Source organism: Centroberyx affinis, unplaced genomic scaffold (genome assembly GCF_046629955.1).
Source record: "Centroberyx affinis isolate AG114_WGS23_722 - 3 ecotype Tasmania unplaced genomic scaffold, CSIRO-AGI_Caff_v1 ptg002929l_1, whole genome shotgun sequence".
NCBI classification, from domain to species: Eukaryota; Metazoa; Chordata; class Actinopteri; order Beryciformes; family Berycidae; genus Centroberyx; species Centroberyx affinis.
In genome coordinates this window covers 41,803-67,413 of record NW_027281048.1, presented here as the reverse complement: position 1 = coordinate 67,413, position 25,611 = coordinate 41,803, and the positions used below count along the sequence as shown (strand labels likewise).

The 25,611-nt window shown below is 43.7% G+C and overlaps 1 protein-coding gene across 1 annotated transcript in view; it reads left to right on the top strand.

Moving 5' to 3' along the window:
• Positions 1 to 25,611, top strand: part of grin2bb (glutamate receptor, ionotropic, N-methyl D-aspartate 2B, genome duplicate b) — a 53,279-nt gene that overhangs the window by 5,706 nt on the left and 21,962 nt on the right. Inside the window, exons 2-4 of the mRNA XM_071536685.1 lie at positions 17,667 to 17,810; positions 19,098 to 19,368; positions 21,295 to 21,487. Of these exons, the coding sequence (XP_071392786.1) occupies positions 17,667 to 17,810; positions 19,098 to 19,368; positions 21,295 to 21,487 (608 nt within the window). The remainder of the gene's footprint in view (positions 1 to 17,666; positions 17,811 to 19,097; positions 19,369 to 21,294; positions 21,488 to 25,611) is intronic.

Below are 25,611 nucleotides of genomic sequence, written 5' to 3'. Positions count from 1 at the left end.
ACAAGATATTATTCTTTTGTCTTCTTAGTTCTCTCATTCTCAGCCTTAAGCCCTATTCGGACAGGATTAATTTTCAGGACAATGTGCATAAAGTAATTGTTACAGCAGGGCATCTGTAATGCTAATGAGCAGTTTGCATGGGATACGAGATCTCTGTAATCAGTCTCCAAAATTACAAAAATGAGAATGTCTGCTTCGTTTGCACGTTGTCATCACACCAAAAATCATCATGCATCATACATAACTTCTGCAATAACAATAACAATACAGCATGGCTGCAGGCGCGGTGAGAAGTTGCAACTGGACCAGAGTTGAGAGTTTGGGTCTGATGTCAGATTTGGGGTGAAAGCCACTTTCAAGTGCAATTGCCTGTCCCATAGCAAATGACATAATATTTGCCATCAGTCTCAGTGATGTCAATTCAGATGGGACCAGTTTTTCCTGAGGTTATTTTATTGTCATTTTACAATGCCCAGACGGTAAAAGAAGATGGAAATTTTTCTGACATGGGCGCGTGCAGTCTGTTAAAATTACTGAATGCTCCGGTAATGATTCCATTACCCCACCTTCCCCCGTAAAACTAATCCCGTCCAAATAGTGCTGAACACACTCTCTCTCTCACTCGCACTTTGTCTTTCTGAGGTACTATTCAGTCTGCATTTGATTGATGTTCCTATGTTCCTGGCTTTGTCATACTAAATACATTTGACCTCTAAAAAGTCCAACAGATTGAGCCTGAGATAGGCAGCTGGTGTGTAGGGAAAATCTACCTTAAAACAAAATTTGTATATGTCATTCCTATGGTCTTCGACAGCTGAGTCTAGGTTTGAGAACACAAACAACTCTTTCCCAAAGCGAAAATCAAGAGAGCTCAGACTAATCTGCGATGTCATGAAAAGACAAAGCCCGGAGCTGCTCCTCTGTCAATGAATGGAAGGCAGAATTTGTTTTGAAACTGTGACAACATCCGGGGTAATTTTACGGGGATGTGGACATATTTTCTGGTTCTGAGCCGTTGCGTTCTGTGTGTTGGTTTAAGAAGCCCAGACACTGTAAGAGCCCAATTTCACAAGTCAATTCTTCTCATCATGTGTTCAAATCTCTGCTGAATACCCATGCACCTCGGGGAGTGATTTTTACCTTTGCTCGCTATTGCTATTACCTCCCACTGCCTCTCTCCCATGGAGTTCTTTTCTCTCACAGTATGCACACCACAATAGCGACAGAGCACTGTAGGTTTCAACTGCAGGGTTGTGGGACTGAGTATTTCATGTCAGTGCTGCATTCTGACAGCAGGCCACTAAGATTGTTTTCAGAGTAGTCCTTGTAGGAGACAAACTTGTTCATAACACTGCCTTCCATCACTCCCTCCCTTACTCCCTTCTTTCCACTCTCATTCTCATCATTTTCTCTGGCTCTCTCTCAGTTTGTATCTATCGCTCTCTCCCTCTCCCCCCTCTCTCTCTCTCTCTCTCTCTCACTCTCTCTACACACACACACACACACACACAGAAACCCCCCTCTCATTAGGAGTTAAGGTTGAGGTCATGGGAGGAACGAGGCCAATCTCCTTCTCCCCTCCCCATTATCTCCCCCGCTCATCCCTCTCCCATCCCCATCCTCTCAGCCCTCTCCTCATCCTCGTTCCTTTATTGCATTGTTCTCTGTAAAAAGACGCTGAACTGGTTATGAATGCCGTGTGGTATACCCACAACCGCAGCCTTTCAAGTGTCCCTTGATTCATTCAGTCTCCACTCACAGGATGAGCTTTTTCTACGCTCTCTCATTTTTTTTTTTCCCTGATAAATTTATAAATTTTAATTGTGCCCTTCAAATGGGCTGTAAACCCTCTCCTCCTCTCTTCTCTCTCTCTCTCTCTCCTTGTCTTTCTCTCCATATAATGGATTCGTTTTATCAGTGGCTGTGCTGTGCGTGGACAGAGTATGTAATCTTGGAGATCACAGAAGACTGCTCTGCATTGCACTCGGTTACAACAGGTTGTCAAAAGGCTTTTGGAGCCTGACTTGCCTTCCCCCTACCAGCAGTAACTATCCGGCCTTTCAGCGTGCCAGCCTCATTACCAACTAATCTTATTAAAAAAGGGAAAGATGTAGGGCTGCAACTAGCGATTATTTTCATTATCCATTCATCTATTAATTATTTTTTCGATTGGTCGATTAATTATTTAGTCTATAAAATATCAAAAATAATGACAAATGCCCATCACAAGTTACCAGAGGCCAAAGTGATTCTTAAAATTGCTTACTTAGAAATGGAGGAAAGCAAGCAAATCTCAGCATTCATGAAGCTGTAACCAGCAAATGTTTGGTATTTTTACTTAATAAATGATAATCGATTATCACAATTATAATCAATTAATTTTCTGTTGATCGACTAATTGATTAATCAACTAACCGTTTCAGCACTAGAAAGATGGCATATAATTCAAATGCAATGAGATTAGCTTTTTGTGTCGCCAAATGACAACAGTTGTTCTGTTTGAGACAAACGCTATTCAGACATATTATTTTTGATCATCTTGAGTGACAAGTGAGAGAATTTGCTCCCGTGATCTTGGAAAAAAAGCAGTGATCAGATTGAGTGATAGACTGTTGCATTCTGAGTTGGAAGTGTTATTCTGTTATGTGCCAATCATCGCTGCTGTCAGTGTTGCTGTACCTTAAAAGCAATACAACAAGTTGTTACCAGTGGAATGGAGCATAATAGTCTCAATAAATGTTGACAGATGAAGTCGCAGTTACAGCATGAAATCACAGAGGATTTGCTTAGTGAAGCATCTACTCCAATGTAGTAGTTGCACAGTATGACGACAGTAGTACAGTAATGAAAGCATGATCTTACAGTTTCCAGACAGTAGTACACTAAAGGCCATAACTAGTACATTGAAGCCCATAATACACAATCAAGGTTAAGCAATGAGCAATATGACTATGACTATGACTATTTTCTCATTCTACTGTAATTTTCCCCTTATAGCTCACTATGCATGCACACTGAATTTGTCACAGCTGCCAAGTCCCCATCTTGACGGCAACGCTCATCTCTGTTGCCTCAAAAAGTTACAAGAGGGACCGCCTTCAAATTTCAGCATTCAGTGTCATTAGAGGTTCATACACCAAAACAAACTTCCAGTATGCTAGTCCTTTTTTCTGAATCTGTAAATATTAGAGGGAGTGCTGGTGTCATAGTTAATGATTTTGAGCCTCATCATATACTGATTTTTGTGTTTAGGGAATACAGAAAAAAAACCCAGCTAGAGATAAAAGATACAAAGATAAGAGATACTACAGAAAAAAAATGTCACATAATGTGGTGGTTTTCATGGTTTTGCATCAGGCTGAGGAAGGGCTATTAAATATGGAGAGAGCAGGCTGACTTGTGGGTATTTAATCCCAAACAGGCAGAAAGGTTGAGTTTGCTCTAATTGCACGGAGAAGGAGAGAGCAGTCATTTACATTCATCAGTGAGCCTCCATTTGTTGGGACTGAGATAAGGAGAGGGAGAGGGGAGATGGAGGCAATACAGGAAAGAAACATTTTACTGTCAGAATTTCTTTTTTCTCTTGTATCAACAATGCCAGTGTAACTCCACAGTGAGGCCAAACTAGTGTGTGTGTCTGTCTGTATCTGAGTGTCTATGCCCGCGTGTCTGTGTGTGTGTGTGTGTGTGTGTATGTGTGTCTGTGTGTGTGTGTGTGTGTGTGTGTATGTGTATGTGTGTGTGTGTGTGTGTGTGTGTGGACGAGCGCGCTACGTGCTTATGCGTGTTTGCACAGCCGCGTGTGTTTGTATGGCCCCGGCCGGTGTGTGTTAGCGAAGGAGAGCGGGGAGTAATATCTGTTTGTGACAGCTGGTGAGTCTCTCCAGCAGCGGAGACTGTCACATCCAGCTCAGTGGTCTTTATCTGCGGTGAGAGTGACACTCGGTGAGTGGCACCTTCAGTGGCGCTCATTCACTCGCTCCCCTCTCGTCCCCTAATAAGCCCTGGCCTCATTCTCACCGCTCGCACTATGCAACGCTCGGGCCTCCCGCTGCGATCTACAACAACATCCATCCTCCCACTACGAGTGTACACTTGAAGCCTTGCTTTTCTTAATTCTTCTCAAGTGGAAAGCGTGCGAGCTGCGTCTTTCAGGCGACTTCCGTCATCCGTCCGGACACCGTTATTACGTAGTTGCCGCAGAACCGTCGAGCGACTGTCACTCAGCGGGAAACCGAGTCTCCGAACTGTCGCTGAGGCAGCTAAACGATGACAATGATGGAATTCTAAAATTACTCCACCACATAATACCTCGTGTACTAAATATCAGCGGTTCTCAACCCTGGGGGCTACTTCCTATATTTAGTATACGGAGCTTGAGTTGTAGGTGCAAGGAAGCCTGTAATAATTGTCAGCTGCTGCACAGATAGGCACTGTGGCTATATGCTAACATCACAAGTAACTTTTAAGAGAAGCCACTGGGACCTGATCAGGAAGTGATCTGAATCCAATTTGGTACGCGGTGTGTTTTTTTTTTCATCTTTATAGATATCTTATCACAGCACCTCTTGAGAAAGCTCTAGTTGTGAGGAGTCAGTTAACAGGCAGTAGAGTGAGTGTGCGTTAGCTGTGGATTATACCAGGGCGAAGGCAAGAGGTGAGGTGGCACTGCAGCTGTTAGCCCCTGTAGAGCGTTATCACACACAGCGCTGTTTATTCAATAGACACTGGTGGGTAGTGCCAGACTCCACCATGCTCACAGCTTCTCTGTTTCTGTCTCTCTCTAATTTTTCTCTCGTTTCTGTCTGTGGTTCCGTCTGACTTTCCCTGCCTTTGACTTTACACAGTCTATCTCTCCCTTTCCCTTGCTCTCTCCCTTCTTCTCTCTTTCTCTACCCTGTCTTTCTCTTTCCTCTCTCTTGCTCTGTCTTCCACTCGCCATTCTCTCTCTCTCTCTCTCTTTCTCCCCCCTTTTTTTCTTCTGCTCTGCATCAAAGCAAGCCAACGCTCCCCGACATATAGCGGCTCAAAGCTTACATTCTCACTCTTCAAAGCCCAGCTTGTGTACAAGTTACGGAATCCGAAAAGTCTGCCGACAGTGGTTGGATTTTTTGACATGCTGAGGGAAAATGAGAGTGTAAATAGGGAGCATAATGTGAGTGTGATTCATCCTCACCCAATACAGATGACTGAAAGGACACAGCACTTGAAGATGATATTGCATTGTGTTAGCCATTATACAGCAGGTGATAAATCCATTTCCTATCTACTCGCATCAGTGCTGGGTGTTGAGTAGTAGTTTAGCAAGCCAGACCTTGCTTACATCAAGTGCTAGCAATTAGGAATCAGATCTGTCTAATTGGTTGCTAAATTCACACAGAGGGCAGTTCATGTCTCCTGTGTTCAGCGGAGGGGGCGACACAGACGAGCGATATAAACAAACTGACCTGCAATCACTCGATTTAACAAAAGGTTGCTCCGGTCAGGACAAAATCAGCTTCTGCGTTACTGGCTCGTCGGCTACATTAAAGTGGCTTCCCAGACTCTATTTCTTGAAAGAGTCTGGTCAGGACCGAGGCATTTGAATAGTACAGTCGGTGATGAATAAACATCACAGGGAGATCACAAACCTAAAAGCGTTGGCCACTGATAAAGAGCTGTGTCACCTGCTACAGTCTCATACAAACAAGACTCTTGTAGGATTTACGTTTCCGATGCCAGCTGATATACAACTTTGCAGAGGATGGTGGAAGCAGCGTGTTTGACAGAGTTTAGAGAACAGCATTTGTGGAACTGTTAAGTTGTCAAAATGACCTGAACAGCCCCCAGCCAACTGTACAACACAGTCTCATAAAATTTTATGAAATGAGCACTCTGTGTTGTGGACATGAATTCTGTGAACATTACATTCCTGCACCACATATTGAATTATGTGACAACAGCATGAATTGGACATGCCATTTTCACCTGTTTCTTATATGAAAAGGTCAGATAACGGTTAAGTTTCAGCAAGTAAACAACTTTGGTTAGGGTTAGGGTTAGCCAACTAAAGCTTTGGTTAAGGTTCAGATAAGGCTGTGGTCATGATTAAATAGCAAATGCTTCAGGTAAACTTCACTCACAGCAGAAAACTCATTGGCATCAGTTGTGAATGGAGAGTCGGAGAGATTTTGCGAGTGCATACGATGGTGCAAGTGTGTGTATGCATGTGCAGTATGTTCCAAGTGTGTGTTCATGCATGCATGCGGTGTGGTTTTGTGCAATCCCTCCCCCAGCCCAACTTCAGCTGGACATACAGTGTGCTAGGTGTGGCCGCTTGGTGCCCCTGTAGCATCTCAGCGCGGTGTTGGTTTGTGTGGCGTGGATATGGGGTGGGGTGGGGTGGGGGGGTGGGGTTCAGGGACGCTTTGTTCCGATGAAGCAGTGACATAACCGTATCTCAGCTGTTGTTGTGACGCGGCCTCGCCGTGCCGGCCGTTGAATCATCAGCTGTCCACCACAAAACAAGAGAGACACACATACACACACACATATGTGTATGGCACAGACATGCAGTACATCACAGGCTTGACCCTCCCCCTCCACCCCCTATACACACAGCAAGTAGGGCCGTATACACAGTCCACTACTGTCAGCCTGGGTTAGCTTGTATCAGTTGTATGTGTGTATGTGTATAGATGAGTGGGTGGTCCCAGCCTGCAGACTGTCATGGTCAATGAAATAATGTATGGAGCGTTTGGCCCCTGCAGTCTAATCTCAGGACATAATCTGAAGACTGAAGTCACAGTAAAAGCTCAGCACTAAGCTACAAGCACAGCTAATAGTATTAGCATGACAATTTGTCACTTCCCATCCCAAAGGGCCAAACCTATAATTGTGGTATGTACGGACATGAGTGGCCTGTAATTGTACTATTATAACTGACCTCAGGTGTGTTAGGCAATTTAACTGTTTGCGCGTGCATGCGTTGGTGCGTGTTTAAGTGCACACGCATACTTATGTGTAAGAATGAATATGTTCCTATGTTTGTGTGCATACAGTGCAGTAGAGTGTAAGTGGGTATTTTTTCACACTAATGGCATCTTTAGCAAGACCGTTTCTATGGAAACCGAGTTGCCACGGAAACACTGCATGTCTCTTTGAATTAGAAATGTCTTTCTCTATCCCTCACTCCTCCCTTCTCTCTGTCTCTCCTTCACTTTCTCTCTCCTTGTCTCTCTCCCTGTCTTCCCTGCCTTTGACAGGCCAGCTGCTGTCAGTCAAAAAGTCTTGTGCTGGGGAAGGAGACATGCACCACAAATGCAGGAGGGATGGGATGGCATCTGTGCTCTCCAAGCAAAGAAAGGGGGAAAGAAATCCTTTTTTGGGGAGGATGGGGGGTACTTGTTTTTTTTAATCAAAAGCATCATATTGAAATAGGAATGATGGAAATCTTGAATGGCATCCAAAAGATAATGACGATCAGGAGGATGCTGTGAACAGAAGAGAGGGAAGATTGAAGAAGGAAGGGCGGACTACAAAGACAGAGAGGGAGAGCGATAGCTGATGAAAGGCAGAGGGAGAAGTGATTGATTTTTGCTCTCTTTAGTGCCTCTGGTATCTGTGTAACCATGCTGTCGCACTTATCCGGCCTATCTGATTTAACTGTGTGCAAGAGAGGGAGAGAGAGAGAGAGACAGACAGGCAGACTGGGAGAGAAAGATATATGCATATAGTGATAGAGTTTCAAAGAAGGAGGATAAGAAAGAGAGTGCAACAGATTGAGAGAAATGGAGACAGTGACAGAAGAGAATGCAGAGACCGGAGAGAGTGTATGAATGGGAAGAGGGAGAGTATCATCCTCATTCCCCCCAGGTACTGATGAATGGCTAAAAGAAGAGGGGATGAGTTGTTAGAGGATGAAGGGATGAGCTGATGCAGTGGAGGTGGGTAGAGTAATGCTTGGAGAGGAGGGGTGTGTGTGTGTGTGTGTGTGTGTGTGTGTGAGGAGATAGAGAGAGAGAGAGAGAGAAACGTGTCAAGACGTGCCGAAGAAAAGCGCGTCCTGACAAGGTTTTGAACCGCATGTCTCTCATTGCACGCTGTGCTTGACTCCAGCCTGCACTCTCACCCTGTGCGCTTGTTAGAGAGGGAAGCAAAATGGAAAAGGCAGGGTGGAAGGATGTGGGGAAGATCGACAGAGGAGGGAGGGAGAGGTGGAGGCAGAGGGAGGAGAGAGCGCAAGCGTGTGTTTTGGCAGAGTGAAACGCCCACAAGAAGCTCTTAAATCTGTATAGGATAGACTTTGTAATGCCACATGCACTGCGATAGATAACTGGATCACTGGAGATCATTCTTCTTTAGTTCATTTTTACTTGTTGAACCGATATGTAGTCTTAAAAAAATTTCTTCCAGTCAAATAATCAGATTGGTCACAGCTTCGGAGGTTATTACAACTGTCAGATCATCATTTTTCACTAAAATACAGCTCTGTTTACTTTAAAGACTCCATGAAACGGCATCTTTACTTCCTTGATTTTATGTATTTCCTTTTGAAACAGGATGTTGGGGCGGGACTTAATGCAATGAGGAATCATTCAAATGTGTAAACCAATGAGATCTCAGTCAAGGAGAGAAAGGCAGTTGTATTTGATGGGAGGGGCGGTATAAAAAAAAAATAGATATATTTTTTATATTTGCAGCATGAGGTCACCATTAAAGATAGTCTGTTTCCAGGAAGTAAAGGTAATGGGAGTTCATGTCATGGGGATTTATCTGAAAAAAATCTCTATCCATCTCTCTCTCTCTCTCTCTCTCTCTCTCTTTCTTTCTTTCACACAAACACACACACACAGGCAAACATAGCAGTTGGTTAGCCAGGTCAGGCCACACTCGGGGTCAGGGCTAATTGGGCCTCTGGCTCCTCTGGATTGGTGGGATCTGGTCCAATCAGCACGCAGCGCTCCCATGTGTCAGTGATTAATTACCTGCATTCTCTGCTGTGCTAACGAGCTTAATCAACTCCTCGTGACGGAGCTTTCCATTATCGCGCGGGGCCAAAGGTGACGGAGCTAAATTGACTCCTTCTGTCCCTCCCTCACTCATTGTCTCATTGGGCTTTGTGTATCCGCTGTTTCCGACAAGTTTCCTTCCCCCGCTGTCCTTGGTTAGTTTTCTTTCTGTTGATTTCCGAGCTTTACGCCTCTCAAATCTCCTTCTGCATCAGCAAACATGAAGCGTCTGTCTGTCCGCTCTCCTTTCCGCTCAGCTCTTTTCACTACTTTGTACCGCTCTTGTTCTTCCACCTCTGTTCCCGTCCCAGTTGCTCTCCAGCCCTCGTTTTATCTGTCGTTCCCCGTCTCCATCTCTGCCGCTCCGTTTCAGGACGAGGCTCTGGGCTTGATTGACATGATGTGAGTGCTGCCGGAGCGCCGGATGTAACAGTGGGAGATTGAATGAGACAATTAATCGTATCTTCCTCTCTTCCTCTCTGCGCGCACAGCGGCAAAAGAGATACAGTGGTGTAGAGCGCTTTAGGCGTACACTGGTTCCACATGCTTTCAGAGGGGCTTTTGTGTGTGTGTGTGTGTGTGTGGGTTTGCGGGGCAGTGCGGGCCCGCGGGTGTGTGTGTGTGTGTGCGCGTATGTGTATATGCGTGAGTGAATGTGTTTGCGAACTACAAAGAGATTAATTTGTTCTAATTAGACATTCAGTCGATGATTAAGTTTCAGTGGCTAGTTGTGTAGAATCGAATGCATGGTAGAAGTGTTTTGGAGAAGATAATGAAAGCCCTCTGGTGTCTTGCTGGTTTTAAATTCTGATGGTAGAACGCTAGCTAGGGCCTTTTCACATCTAGCTCACACAATAAAAGAAAGCATCAGTTAAACAGAATACCTGATATTGCACAATATTTCAAATATATGGATCATAAACTGTTTTGTAAGTCTGAATATAGCTAATAACGTCAATATTCCACATTGATGTTATTTCAGTAAGAGTTTCAGGTGCCCAGATATAGTTGTGTGGTTATGTTCGCCACTTCTGGAGCCATCTGTGCCCCTGCTGGCCTACGATTGAATCCTGCCAGAGCTTTCTCTCCTGTGTCCCATACAATTTTGTGCAAAGAGCACAAACTCTGAAATGCAGATTATGTGTTGTTATATTATATTATTCTGTGACAATAGCATAAATTGTTTGTCATGTGAAAAGTTTAGTTAAGTAAGCAACTGTGGTTAAGTTTAGGGTTAAAGAATAATTCTGGACCTGAGACCTGCTTACATTCAATTTCTGCTTATCCTTTGCCTGAAACTGTATATTGCGGTATTAAATATGTTGTTTTAACTAGCATTAGCTAGACCACTCAAGTTCTTTGATGCTGTGTCCAATGCCTATTGAATGTTGTGTAAATACGATCTGCCGACTGGGAAAATCCATTCACGTCAACCTCTTAGTGGTAATTACAAGTAGAATATGTGGGAATTTTTTGCAGGCTCCGCTATCTCCCGCCTGATATCACGAATTTAGGATGTGTGTCAACACAAGCTTAAACATAGCAGGAAATCCACTAAAGGTGGCAGTCTAAGGTATTAAATATCAAAATATTCACACTAATACAATCAACTGTACCTAAGAAAAGCAAGAAATGTCTGCTGTAGGTTGTTTATGGTTAGTTTTAATTTCATACAAATGATTTTGTATCATAAATACAAATGTTTTTGGATGTGGGCGTTCCAATGAGTAAAACTTGCCAAGAATGCTTCTGAGCTGAAGCAACGAAAGCCTGTTCTTCTGCTTCTTCTGATATGACCTGAACACAGCAGAAAACTGGCAGCCAGTAAAGTAAATAATGAAGTGTGTGAGCAACACTCTAAAAGTATCAAATGGGCTATTATAACTGAAATGTCATGATAACGCATGATATCACAGCTATATAAAGACATGTTTAGCTGCAGTGTGAGTGTTATTGTGTTGAAAGGACGTGTTTTAATCGCTTTTTGGATTCAAGTGTTAGATTACCATTGGTCCTGTGTGTGTATTGGACATCAGCGCTCCCGGTGAACTGAAGCTATGTCACACTCTATAGAGAAGTAAGTGATGAAATATTGAACAGCCTTCAAGTGAACACTCAGGGATTAAAAGTCCGTTGTGGGATGTGTATCTGAGGAAGCTGAATCTGAATTAAAGGACTACACCAACTAGGGCTGGACAATATATCGATATTATATCGATATCGTGATATGAGACTAGATATCGTCTTAGATTTTGGATATCGTAATATCGTGATATGTCATAAGTGTTGTCTTATCCTGGTTTTAAAGGCTGCATTACAGTAAAGTGATGTAATTTTCTGAATTTACCAGACTGTTCTAGCTGTTCTATTATTTGCCTTTACCCACTTAGTCATTATATCCACATTACTGATGATTATTTATCAAAAATCTCATTGTGTAAATATTTTGTGAAAGCACCAATAGTCATCCCTACAATACTGTCGCAATATCGATATCGAGGTATTTGGTCAAAATTATTGTGATATTTGATTTTGTCCATATCGCCCAGCCCTACTTACAACTGAACATTTAGCCCACTTTGTAGAAAATACCGAGATTCAGCGTAAAAATACTGAGATATGATTTTTGGTCCATATCGCCCAGCCCTAACACCAACCTTTTGGGAGTTTGGCCCATTGGTCACTTTACCCAATATCTGATGAGAGGATTGGCACCAAAATCATCTCTGTCTCCTCTAGACAGTTCTGCCCAGTGTGCAGGCTAAAAGTCTGCATAGTCCTGTAAGAAAACTGAATTTTGATTGACAACAGAGAGAAAACAACAACATTCATGTTGTTCAAATTCAACACTAATCTCTTTCCATAAGGAACATCTAAAATGTTTACTCTCTTTCAAAATGTTTACTCTTTTAGACGACTAACCTACTAGCCTAAGTGTTTTACCCTACAGTACCTTAGTGTATAGCGAAAATGGAAGGCAAGGCAATGCAAATATGTGATACTTGCTTTTCCAAAATAATGTGTGATTATTTAATCTTCCAGTGCTCACTTTTAGATCCCGACCCAGACTTTGAGAACACTGCTGCAGCTGTAGAGAGCTATTTTTGTTGTGTAAATTGGTAGAAGCTTGTTTCAAATCTGGCTTTGTCCCCTCTGGAGGTATGCGGCAATATTTGAAGCCGTGTGTGTTTGTGCGTGCGTGCGTGTGTGTGTGTCTGTGTGTGTGTGTTTGTGTGTGTGTGTTTGTGTGTGCACGCACGTGTTTCCCAGTTTTGACTGTGTTTCATCATATTTGTAAATTTGAAATTGTAAAATATGTGAATGTATTCATGTAGATACGTGCACTTATTCATAAACAGCTCCGTACATGCATTTGCTTTTTGTCTTCATTTTGTGTGTGTGTGTGTGTGTATTAGCCAGGTCCTGAGAAGCCCTGTGGTTGTGTAGCCTGTGTTTAATCCCAGAGAGAGGTGCTGGCTGTGGCTGGGGGGTTTTGGCGTGGCCGGTGTGATGTTCTCTCACATGGGGTCACAGCCAAGTGGCTCCCGGTCTGTCTCTAAAGGTTACACTGTACTTAACAGGCTGGAAATATGGCGTACACAGTTAAAAATAAGAAATGTATTATCACAACAGATTTTTTTTTTTTTTTTTTCATCACCTTCATAAGCAATGGTGATTTAACACTCAGACAAAATAGAAATTTGGATGAAATAGTGATCTAAAAGGATTTAAATTAATGAAAAAACACCATTGGTCCTAATTATTCACAGAATTCCCTGCCTCTGTTGCTTCTCAGTGTCTTATATCATGACTTTAATGCACAGGGCCACCATGTATAATTTTGTAACAATGAGCAAGCCACAGATTGTTGAATGTTTTTATCTTAAAGTTAAATTAAGCTATTACATAACATAAACAAATAGCAAAATAACACATCCTATCAGCATACCACAAGTTGGAAACTTTCACTGGCCACATAAACACAGTGATAGCAAAAAGATATCAAATTTACACACCAGCAACACTTCATCAATAGAATCAGAGAATAGCTGTTAAAAAAAACTATGCTCATTTGTTAATGAAAGCACATATTTCTGCTAATAAAACAAAATCTGTTGCCATTACTAGTAGTGTAAACAAAAGTTCATGTTGTTGGTAACCATATTTCATATACAGTAGCTTGTCCCCATGTCCTCATATCCAAAAGGTCTTCATTTATAGAAAGCGGTGGCTCCATCATCCCTCCATTGGCTGCTGTGGGAGTGAATCATATTGGAGCGCTTCTGAAATCATTTCCTCGACTAAAATAGCAAAGTAATTCAATCAGAACATTGTGGGATCTTTAAAATGAAGTGTACTAAATGAAGCCGGGAAGAGACGTGGAAAAAGGGTCATTGCTAATTAAACAACGAATATGAGATTAATTAACACCGTGTGTGTTTGATTAGAAATATGATGATGAAGCACGATGGGCTTAAACTGAGAAAGACTGACAGCGGCAGAGAGAGAGAGAGAGAGAGAGAGAGAGAGAGAGAGAGAGAGAGAGAGAGAGAGAGCTCAGAATGTGGCGAGGAAAGATAGACAGAGGGAGGAAGATGAAAGGTGGAGAAAGACGAGTGTGATGAAGTGGAAAAAGCTGAGTGTTGGAGGGAACGATGTGTACACTGGCACTTCTGTGTGTGTGTGTGTGTGTGTGTGTTTTTGTGTGTGTGTGTGTATGCGTGTGCCGGTGTGTATGTGTGTGTGTGTGTGTGCGTATTTGTGAGCCCCTGTCTCTATGAGTTCTTAGGTTTTGCCTGTTTTCTCAAGCGAGACTCTTCTCTATCTCTCTCAGCCTTAACAGCCACCCCCTCTCTCACTCTCTCTCTCACTCTTCTTCAGTCTTCGTCTTTGTCTGTCACTCTCTCTCCCTCTCTCCCTCTCTCTCTCTGTGTGTCTCTCTCCCCTCCAATCCTCTCCCACTAGGGCTTGTTGAGCAGTGGGCCGATATGTCGCTCTTCCTCTGCAAATCTAATTGGAGACAGGCTTTCATTGGCATGACATGGAGATGAGTTGCCAAATCCTTTCAGCCTCCTGCTTTAGGCTCGCTCCCCTCAGCACACGTACAGTACAGCACACTGACGCAGCAGCTGCAGCCGCAAAGGCAGGCTCCGCGCCGACTACGCACCGAAGAAGCGCCCATGACAATCTGAGCTAAATCAAGCGCGCCCAACGCTCGCTGTCTTAATAGGTTTAAATCATGCAACAGCCCCCGACGCTTCGCGAGCATCCGAACACATCTCATTCAAATATGTGAGACGGGGAGGGAGAGACATCAACACCGTGGGGATCTATCTGCAAAAAAAAAACAAAAATGTTTTCTATACATGGATGAGTGTGCACATTAACATATTGTATGTATTTCTGTATATGTCATCCGCTGGGACTCCAGTGAGGTCGCCGAGGGTGTAGAGTCAGTGTATTAACTGGAGGTTGCGCTCACATGTTAGGCACCACTACAGCACCTCAGGGAGTTGGAATGAGATACAGAGGTTTGTGTTACTAAGCTAGATGGCTGGTGTCATATCTGCACAAAGGCTGAATAATGCCTCCCAAGTGATTCACCTCAGCTCCTCTACTAGATTTTTTTTTTGGCTAATTCACACAACTGACTGTTGCAGAATTGGTGCCACTACAGTTTCACTATTTTGAGATTCCCGTGCTAAGGCTGGAATTTGAATGTAGCGTCTGATGTGACTGGGGTGAGGTGGCGAGAGGAAAAAGGCGCATAAACTAAGGTGAAGGGAAGTGTAATTGGTGATATACCCAAACAGGGGGTGAACTGACAAGGTAATTGGAAGATTGGACATAATCAATGTTCGTGCCACAGGAGAAAAACGGTTGAGAGCGCTCTGTTAAAGCACACACAACTGTGAGGAAAGTAGATCAGTAGAATATGAGACTCTCTCCTGAACCTTTGTCATGAACTCTGAAAAATGGTGTTTTGCACTACAAAGACGCATGCAAAAGGCACAATCAACAACAAAACAGGTTTGAGTCTAGTTTTTGTTGTGATTTATTTTTAAAAAGTCCTTTATGTAACAGCCACAGGGGTGCTTTCATACCCCTACAAGGGGCAGTCCCTCCAGTCATTTTTAACACCGTCTAACCAAATCTGACAGCATAAATTACAAAAAGCAACTCACAGAAAGCAACTTGTGACTCACAGAAAGGAGACACACAAAGAGGAGCTTGTGACTTGGGTGGCAAACAACATTGTTTTGGGCTCCTGGTTGAGCGGTGCGTGATGTGAAAGGACAGCCAGCCAAGCCAGGCAGGCAGGCAGGCAGCTCTTGTAATGACACACACACACTGCGCCCCGCAGGACACTTAACACCTCTGTGATATGAACTAATGGAGCTGCAGGACATTATGTGAAGACGGAGGACAGAGAGGAAAAAGATAGGGCGGGGGTTGAAGGGGGAAGAGAGAAAGAGAGAGAGACTAATAAGAGACACTGACACTAATGCCATGTGAATAAAGGACAGAAATTAAATAGGGGTGATTAGGATGTGAAAGAGAAAGTAGAAAGAGAGGATGATTAGCTGTAATCTGAGACGGGAAGAATGAAGTAAGCAGTGCCCTTATGATCCCTCTGAATGGCAGGTTTGCTCTCACAAGTGCTTGCACTGCTCTGAGCCCACTTTTAGAAAGAAAGGATGAGAAGGAGAGAGAGATAGTAAGACAAAGAATGAGTTTAGGTGGATGGGGGGGGGGGTGAAGAAATAGTAGATACAGTGTGAGTTAGAGAGAAGAAGGAATGAAAAAAGAGTGGAGCATGAGAGGAGGGTTTTCAAATTCAATCACATCTGTGTTTGCGCATCATGTAGCTGAATAAGTTAGAGAGAGAGAGAGAGAGAGAGAGAATGTGTGAAGGTGTGCAGAGGACAGCGGAGAGGTGTCAGCTTGGTGAATGGATGGAGGGATGGATGGATGATGATGGAGGGGGCTGGCAGGAATTACTGGATCCACAGAGAGAATAATAATGTCAGGGGAAATTACATATAGCGCTCGTCCTCAGAATTCATTTAACACTCAGCATAAAGCGGCTGACATACTCAAACAATGATGGAGTCGGATGGGAGGTGGGGGTTAGAGGTGGCCGGCGCATTAGCTGTCGGTCATGTGTGAGAATACCTTTGTTCCCGTTTATGCAAGTGGAGTGTATTTAGTGTTGATGCGGGTTCAACATCAGGTGCAACATCTCCCCCACCCACCCACTCACACACTCACACTCCACACACACTCACACTACTCCACTCCCCCCCCCCCCCCCCCCTCATTTCCACTGCTGCCAACCCACCCCCCCCACCCCCCTCCCCCCACCCTCAATTGACATCACAATGTTATTACCTCATTACAGTGAAAAGTAGGTAACAGATCATCTCTGTCCCTGTGGGGGGAAATGACTGGAGAGCAAGGAGGGGGCGGGGGGGGCTTTGATGTTGAGTGGAGCGAGTACACCTAACCCGGGGAGGGCTCAGCCTCTTGCATGACTAACATGTACGACCGATTGCACACATGGACGGATACGCAGGATTCACATGTTACGAGAAAGCGCACGCACACGCAAAAGTGTAGCAATGCATGCAAATGCGAGTTGTTTTTCCAGGGGGCACACAGGAAAAAAACAAGCATTCAAGAGTGAATGTAGGGGCTATAGGTCACACACATTAAAGTTCAAGTTAAGTGACTGATAAGTAAATGGTTAAAAAGAAATATAGTCTGCCTTAATCATGCTGTTATGTGTGGAAGAGATTTTAAGTCATTATCTTCGTAAGAATAATGAATAATAATGGACTTTACCTTGGCATCATTCTAGTGACACTAAGCTAGGAAGCCTATGGAATACTTAAACAGCAGCCAATGTGGTGTTAGTGTACCCCGATACCTCCTGTCTTCTCAGTCACTCTGCTTTCAATATGATCTCACTCTGGACATACAGAAGACCCCTGACGTGATACCGTCCTCCATACGGTCCCTGTTCCACGACGCCTCCAGTCACTTACATTCATGAGTAATCCATCTCAACCTCTACGCCCTGATGAGTCACACGGCGGTCTTACACGGGTGACTGCGCTGCGCCCGGCGAGTCCTTGGCCCCAGACGTTAGGTTCCTGGAGGTCCAAAAGCTCGTCCTACTTCTCCTTCTCTTCCTGTCTCCTCCAAACCTTTCAGAGAAATGTTTTGATGTCTACGTCTTTTTTTTCCTACCCACAGTAAAAGTAAATGTCACTGAACTAAGTGGAAATCTTACCTGTTGTGATCTCTGGAGTGTGCTAGATCTGTTACAGTTCCTTGATATTGTAATGAGTCTCTACATGTTTATGACTATTCATATCTAGTGGACAGACCATATTTTTTGACGGTGCATGCAAGTAAAAGGCTCAGCATCAAACATCATAAATATAAATGAAGAATATGTCAAATTCAAACACATTCCTTTGTGCCTTTACAAAGCATGAGCAGGGTATGCGCAAATCACAAACAGGACTATATTTGTTCCCGCGGCTTGCAGTAGCTGGACACTCTCCACAAACATCTGTGCCCTACCTTCCAGTTTTCTCTCATGCTGTATGACTCATGACCTTGTTTGCCTATTGGCTCCCTCTCTCTCTCTCTCTCTCTGGTTTCCAGGACGACCACTCCATGTTTTTCCAGTTCGGCCCGTCCATCGAGCAGCAGGCATCAGTCATGTTGAACATCATGGAGGAGTACGACTGGTACATCTTCTCCATCGTCACCACATACTACCCCGGCTACCAGGACTTTGTCAACAAGGTAAACGGACACAGACAGACACATGTATGTACGCATACCAGCACACACACACACATACATACAAACTATGTGCCACCTATCCTATGTGCCACCTATCCGCTACACTAGGTACACACCAAGGTAAATGCACTACCTTGATACATAGCATACCATTTACTAACAAGGTGAGGCCAAGAATTGCGAGGAATATATTCTCTACTTAAATAAATGTATTCCTTTGATAAAAGTAGCACCTAGATGCAGCCAGGTACTGATTCCTCATACAGCTAATAGTGTTAAACTTTTTCAACCGTGGATTCAAATGAGAAATTCACTTTCACTCTGGGACCCAGGTACATTATAAGGTGTTATTACTTTTGTCTTGTGGGGACCCATCATAAGAGGCCTGCCGCCTATTTTAGGTTTTACTGTGTTTTCTAATCCTTTGATAAGGTGCCTCGAAACTTTGCTATCTTTTCAACAGACATAAAGAAACAGTTTAAACAGCTTAAAAGAAACAACAAACAAATGTCAAAATACAACAGTCATCTAAATACAGGTGATGAGTGAGGATATCCAGTACAGAAACTCCTCTGAAGAGCCAAATTAGCTAGTGTTACTGTTGTGTGTATATGCAGTATAGAGTCTAGTATCTTCTACTCAACTGTCCCCAGTGTTTCTTGCAGTGCATCCTTGGCCTTGCTCTGTATGTGTTGTCTTTGTACCAAGTGATTCTGATTCTGGCTATGGTTACTATTTATTCCATAACTGCTGGCACTCTTGGTTAAGATGAAATTAAAAGAAGTGATTGTAGATGATAACTATATTTGATTTTGAATAAATTCATTAACTTCATATTCTGTATTCTAGGCAAAGTAATCAAAAACTAAACAAAAATGATTTATTCATATTACTGAATTTGGAAATATTTGGGGAAAAAGCAGGTGGATACAGAAAACCCATTTTATACCAGTTTATATTGCCAGTTTTTACCAGAAGCATAAACCAACCTAAATCTCTTTCCATTCTACTGACCTCCCTCCCTAATCATATACATTATGCATATGCCTTACTCGAGTAAAAGTAAGTGCCTTACTCTCCCTCTTGTTAAATTTGAACAAATCGACCACTGCTCCCTGCTCCCAGGAGAGCTGTAAAGACAGAGAACAATTTTGTGTTGTGGGAGCCGGAGGAGAAGACATCTCAGTCAATTTCACTCCCAATATCTCTCCCTCACAACTGTATGTATGCAGCCTACACTTTTTAAAATCATCTCTCCCTCACATCTCCCCTCCCGTACCCATCTAGGTCCGTAGCACCATCGAGAACAGCTTTGTGGGCTGGGAGCTAGAAGAAGTCCTCCTACTGGACATGTCGGTGGACGACGGAGACTCCAAGATCCAGAACCAGATGAAGAAGCTGCAGAGCCCCGTGATTATGCTCTACTGCACCAAGGAGGAGGCCAGCACCATCTTCGAGGTGGCCCACTCCGTCGGCCTGACCGGCTACGGATACACCTGGATTGTACCCTCGCTGGTGGCTGGAGACGCGGACCACGTTCCCTCCGTCTTCCCGACAGGTACACCTGAACACCAGGGCTGTCCACAGATCACCAGTGTTTTTAAAGGCGGGGTCCAAGGCTCTTACCTCGATACAACTACCTCTCTCTCGTGCCAGAGGTGTTGTTAGTGCTAATGTTTTTCAAGACTAAGACTTTTCCCATAAACCCTGTTGCTTCCTGTCGCAAAGAGGATCTATGGTTCTTAAGTCCAAACTTTTCTCTTAGGCTTTACTAAAGACAATAAACATGTTGGAAGATTTTTCCAGGCCTTTCACTTGATCTACCATCTGCCAATGCGAGAAACTCTGATAGCTTTAGCTTTGTTCCATAATTTTTTAAGCATGTCTGTAAGACTTTATTGAAGGACTATAGTGACTCATTTTAATGTCCTAGCGAGGGTGGCCGAAACCCTCTTCTCCTTCTGTAGCTGACCCTGACCTTTGACCTTTTTGTGGAGGGTGCCAAGCAAATAGAGCATTTTCCTACAGTGATCAATCAAATATCACATTATTATGTGGTAAATTTGAGCTGTGAAGTGAAAAGTGGGCGTAAGTGACAGATGGGCTTATTCACATATGCAAATGTTCTACTAAGACCCACTTGCACAGTGCTGTGTCAGAGACAGGGGGCACGCTCACTCCTCTTAATCTTCTCAGGTGACTTAGTTTTTAATTTGTTTTTATAGATAATTTTACATGGACTCATTATGCCATTCCTCACATGAACTTTAAAAGAAAGAAGGCTTTACTTTTACATTCTGTGTTTTACATTAAGTTTAATAATAAATGTGTCTAAACTTTACTGGGCTCCATAGATAAAAGAATCCCCAATCATATGTTGTTTTGAAAACATCTCTCCAAAACATTGGTGCAGACAGGAAGCAGATTGCATCAGGTATTACAGTATAGCTTGTAGTCAGACTGGCTCTCCCTTGCAGCCTTCCTTTTGGCGCATCCACACCAAGCATGTACAGTGCAGTTAATTCAAACTCTGGAGCATTCACTGCTTTTGTTGTTTGTTTGGGCCTCTGTATCACCCCGATGAAGGCCATGCAGCCAAAAACGTTTGGCGGAATAAATAGCACCAAACTAAAAGAAAAGAGAAGAGTATGCGACTTGAATTTTCTTTACAGTTGAGAACAATGCCATCTGAACCCAAAATACAAAAGTGTAGGGGTAGAAGGAGACGGATGTTGACATCTGATAACTACCACTTACTGCTTGGAATAAGTGCATAACAAAATGAAGCGAGGGCAAACCGCAGTATTGACTGATGCTCATATTCAGCTATTTCTTCATGTGTCTCTGCCGTTGTGTATGAAATGTGCTATATAAATAAACTTGCCCTGCCTTGCCTTACCTGGTATGAATACCAGATAAGGTAAATTACAGCAAAGAGCACACACAAGTCCATCATGCTTAGCGTAAGTTACAGGGCCAGAATCTTATTTGTTTTGTCCCACGCTGCCTACATCTGTAACCTTGTGAGATGACAGGTTACCAAAACTCGAAGCTACTTGTGAGTCCATGTGACTTGTTCAGAAGGCCTGGTTTGCTTCTAATTAGGCAGTGTAAGCTTAAACAAGCCAAATACAAAAATGCAACAAAGTAAACTTTTCCACTATGGTTTGGACCGAAGAAAAATACTGTAGGTGTGATCGCATCCTTAATCTTGTTCTCAGTGTTTCTAAAATGCTTTCAATTCCTATATCTTTCCCCCCTACGGCTGTTTTCCATTGTATTTCCTCTGCCTCTGCCTGTCTGTTTGTATCCTCCCTCTCTTTCTCACGCTTTCTCTCCCTCTTTCCTTTTTTCCTCTTTCTCCATCCTTCTGTCTTTCTACTCCCCACCCTCCCTCTCTCCATGCGTCCCTTCCTCTCACCCTTCCCACCCTGCCGCGCTCCTCTCCCCCGCTGCCCTCGCTCCGTCTCCCTCTCTCTCCCAGGGCTTATCTCGGTGTCGTATGACGAATGGGACTACGGCATCGAGGCCAGGGTGCGTGATGCAGTGGCTGTCATCGCCACGGCGACCTCCACCATGATGCTGGACCGGGGGCCACACACCCTGCTGAAGTCGAGCTGCCACGGGCCACCCGATAAAAAGGGCTCCAGCACCGGCAACTCCAATGAAGTACTGAAGTGAGTCATTGCCGAGGGGCCGGAGCGGTCAGAGGGGCCGGAGCCGGACAAATGTACAAATATTGGTGCTGCACACGCCGCATGACACTGACAAACTGCGCGAGTGAGCAAGGACCGAAGGCAACACGGGGCTAACAAAGCCTTATCCCTGATCTGTGTCGCTCAAAACCAATAGGGTTCTTTTTGCATTTTGTTGTCAGCGGAGATCATTTGTCATGCGAACCGTAGCTTCAAATAAACAGATTGTGCTTTTGATTAAACATTGTGAGTTTGAGCCTTGGTCCAGGCGCGGCGCACTTCCCCGCTGTGAAAAAAACGGCAAATGAAAAAAAGCAATGAGCCATGTTCACCCAGTTTTCTGAGCTTCAAATTTTATTTTGGTGCATAAAATGAGTAGGGCGTCGAGCACAAGGAAAAGAGATGGCCTGAACAAAAAGCAGATGAAATCTTTTTTTTTTTTTTTTTTATATTCATGTGAGTCAGAGCCAAAGGGACTGGCTGGTAAAAGAGCAGAGAGGCAGATGTAGTTTGGTTTTCAAATGTTGATGCTCAACTGAGAATGTAAGAATAAATACAGCACACACACTCTGTATGACATGCACCATAAACACGCATGCAAGAGCACACACACACACACACACACACACACACACACACACACACACAAACATTACCAGTGCAGACATCTTCCCTAAGGAGAACCAGAATTTGTTTTTACCAGTCAACAAAAACTCAAAACACAAGATGAATATAGATATCAGCTCCCACACTTATACCAACATCTTGTCTTATCTTAGCTTAACCCACAGCCACCCTGAAAGGAAAACATCCCTCTTCTCCTCTTCCTCTGAATCTCCTTGTTTTTGCTATTTGGCACATTACAGAACAAGCAGGAGCATTGGTATTCAATAATTAATCCCCATTTAACTTCATAGGGCACGCTTTTAGTGTTCACATTGATCAGAGATTCCAGAGCTAATTGAATGCTTGGGGACAACCGGATTAAGGAAAAAAGAGCCAAAGAACAGCGGCGGGGTTATCGCTAGCACACAGACGCGCACATACAGTACATACAGATATATGCGTAAATACACACACATGCGCAAACACATAATCACACACATGCACACATACGCGCCCCAGATAATGTATGACATTTTACCGCTCTTCAGGGCTTTACCTAATAAAAGCGTAGAATTATTGATGCCGTCCCTTATTGTACATAATTAGTTCTGTGCCTTACAAAACCATATGCCTGACTGCCTTTCATCCCTCTTCCTTCTAAAAATAAACATTGTTTCTGGGGTTTTGTTTTTTTTTTTCTTTTGTTGTTGTTGTTTTTTTTTTTGTTTTTTTTTCCCCGTGGTTAGTTTGAATTCGTGGGGAAAGTGAGGAACTGGGGGGAAGAGATAAAATTACACAACCCCCCCCCCCGCACTTGCCGCATTAATCTCCAGTGAGAAAGCACGGGTTGAGGTTGATGTATTATATCTCCCGCGTGTCTTTACCTGTGTTTCTGTTTTTAATATCAGGCGCGGTTATGCGTGCAGTCTAGGATCCCACCACCAACAGGACTGAGATAACAATAACACCGCAGCCATGAATATTTCAATCCCCAAAGGGCTCTGTCAGACCCAGAGTTAGCTCTCAATCATCCTTAGGCACACACCTGGGACTGTACTGCAGGGTGGCTGTTGTGTGCGTGCATGTGTATGCGATAGAGAGTGGGTGTGTGTGTGTTTTCCAACCAACCATTCCCTTTATTCCCATTCGGATCAGCGAAGGTAGAGGATTTGAATCGGTGGAACCTGGTTGTGACCCTAGGGGCTAGGAACAGCTTAACACACACTCTCTCTCTCTCACACACACACACACACACACACACACACACACTGTTCCATCTATTCTATCCCCTCAGCAGAGACAAAAGCAATAATAAGGCCATATGTCTCCGCATGGTCCTGTATAGCCATGGGACACAGGAGAGTAGGCTGCCTGCATGCTGGATTTGCATGCCATCCCGTCAGCACTGATGGACTGAGATGGGAGGCCCCAGTGAGTCACGCGCTCAGATTTGTTTAGGGGCTGCTTGACCTTATGGGGCACACACACACGCACACGCACACACACACACACTCATATACACACACACACGCACATAAAAACACATGCATGCACAAATACATGTGTACACCACTTGTGCACTCACAAAAAGACACACACACACACACACACACACGCATACACCACAAGCACACACACACACAGCCACACACACACACACAGAGCTCTAGAGGCCCTCCATTGTTTCCTGCCTGACAGAGAGGACAGGAAGGCTCGTGTAATGAGAAAATGTGCTCCAAGTGGTTTTGGATGAGCCGCTAAGGGGCTTATTTGTGTGTAGATGGTTCAGGGCAAGGGATGTGTTTTTTATTATTTGTGTGACTGTGTGTGTGTGTGTGTGTGTGTGTGTGTGTGTGTGTGTGTGCGCGCGCATTGCTCGCCTGCTCGCGTGCAGATCCTCTCTCACATACGGCGTACCGTTAGATATGATGTAAGCGATGATTAATATTTGGTCGTTCACGAGATCTGACCAGACGTGTGTCTCTGTGTGTCTCTGGGCTTGCTGCATGGCGTGCTCGCTCCGGTCCGAGCCTGGGTCTGGTCCGGCGCAGTCCGGCAGACAGCCTTTTCTGTAGGTAGACCCCCGCGGCCATCTGACACTTCGGCTGCCTCTCATGCGTGTAAGGCTACCATGTTACTCTCATCCTATTTCACCTTTAAAGTAGTTTCTCCTGCAGCGGGAGGGCAGTATTATTGCACTTCTTAATGGCGACAATAAAAGCGGCTGTCTAATAAATCCTGGCTCTGTTTATTAGAAGGCGAGCAGGCCATTTCATTGCGCTTTTGGGCATCTTGAGCCCAAATGGCCGTCTCTTTTCATAGACCCTTCCTTGCGTGGAAGTGGGTCAGAGTATCTATTTCCTCTGCTCTGTCTTTTTTTCCCTCCTTTTCTTTCTTTTGTTAACCTCTGTCGGTTTCACCGGGGTATCTGTCTGAACTGTATGGATACCTCACCCTTTGTCTCCGTCGCTCTATATTATTCTCTTTTTTTTTTTTGGTGTTGTCTCTATTCTTTTGTTTCTGAATATTTCTCTCCCTCCTGCTCCTTTTTTCTTCTCGCTCTTTCTTTCCCTCTCTCATTATTGCCGTGGCTCTGTGACGCTCTCACAGCAGTCCATTCTCACTAAAAAGCTCTTTCAATTAGCTGAAGTTGAGTCGAAAAGCCGTGATGTTTCTTTCACTTGCTCTCTCTCTCTCTCTCTCTCTCTCTCTCTCTCTCTCTCTCTCTCTCTCGTCCGTCTACCTAACTATCTCTCTCCCTCTCGCCATCTCTACCTCTCTCATAAGAAAGGATTAGTCTGTGTTTATGGACGTGACTTATTATTTATATTGAGCATGAATTCATTTTAGAGTCTCATTTAACTCTGTCAAGTCTGTCCCTTCCTTATTTATGACTAATTCATGTGAGGGACATTAAAATGCCATTGAAATAACCGATCAATATTTCATATGGCCTTTCACGTGAATGTTCACTCTATTGGATCAATGAACACTAATACACATATGTTATATGTGCTGCTCACCATATGTTCAGTGCATCATGTGTGAGTTAATACACTTTTCACTATGATATTGACATTTTTGTTATCGCGATGTTTTGTGGGTAATATGAATTTAGTTTTTGATGATAACCTCAATTTTGATTTCACTGTTATCGACTGGAAAATGATAGAGGCTTGATTTAAGGGCTTCTGAGTGAGTTTCTCCACTAGAACTGAACTGAATTAAAGCCAGAGAAAAACTCCACAGAAACCACATGAATTACTGTGATAGATTCCTTGATGGTCAGGAGGTTTATGTTGTTCTGTAACTCTAACTAAAGCTACCAAATGGTACAAAACCTTGTCACTTGGGCAGTACTTTGCAAAGGTGCGTCCATTTTACCCTTATCGTACATAAATCCATATTGTTTCCTCTAAAAAAAATCCATAAATCATTTGCGACCTTAGTGGCCATTAAAGGAAAATTCCACCCTGAGATACTCTTACCCCGTTATATAT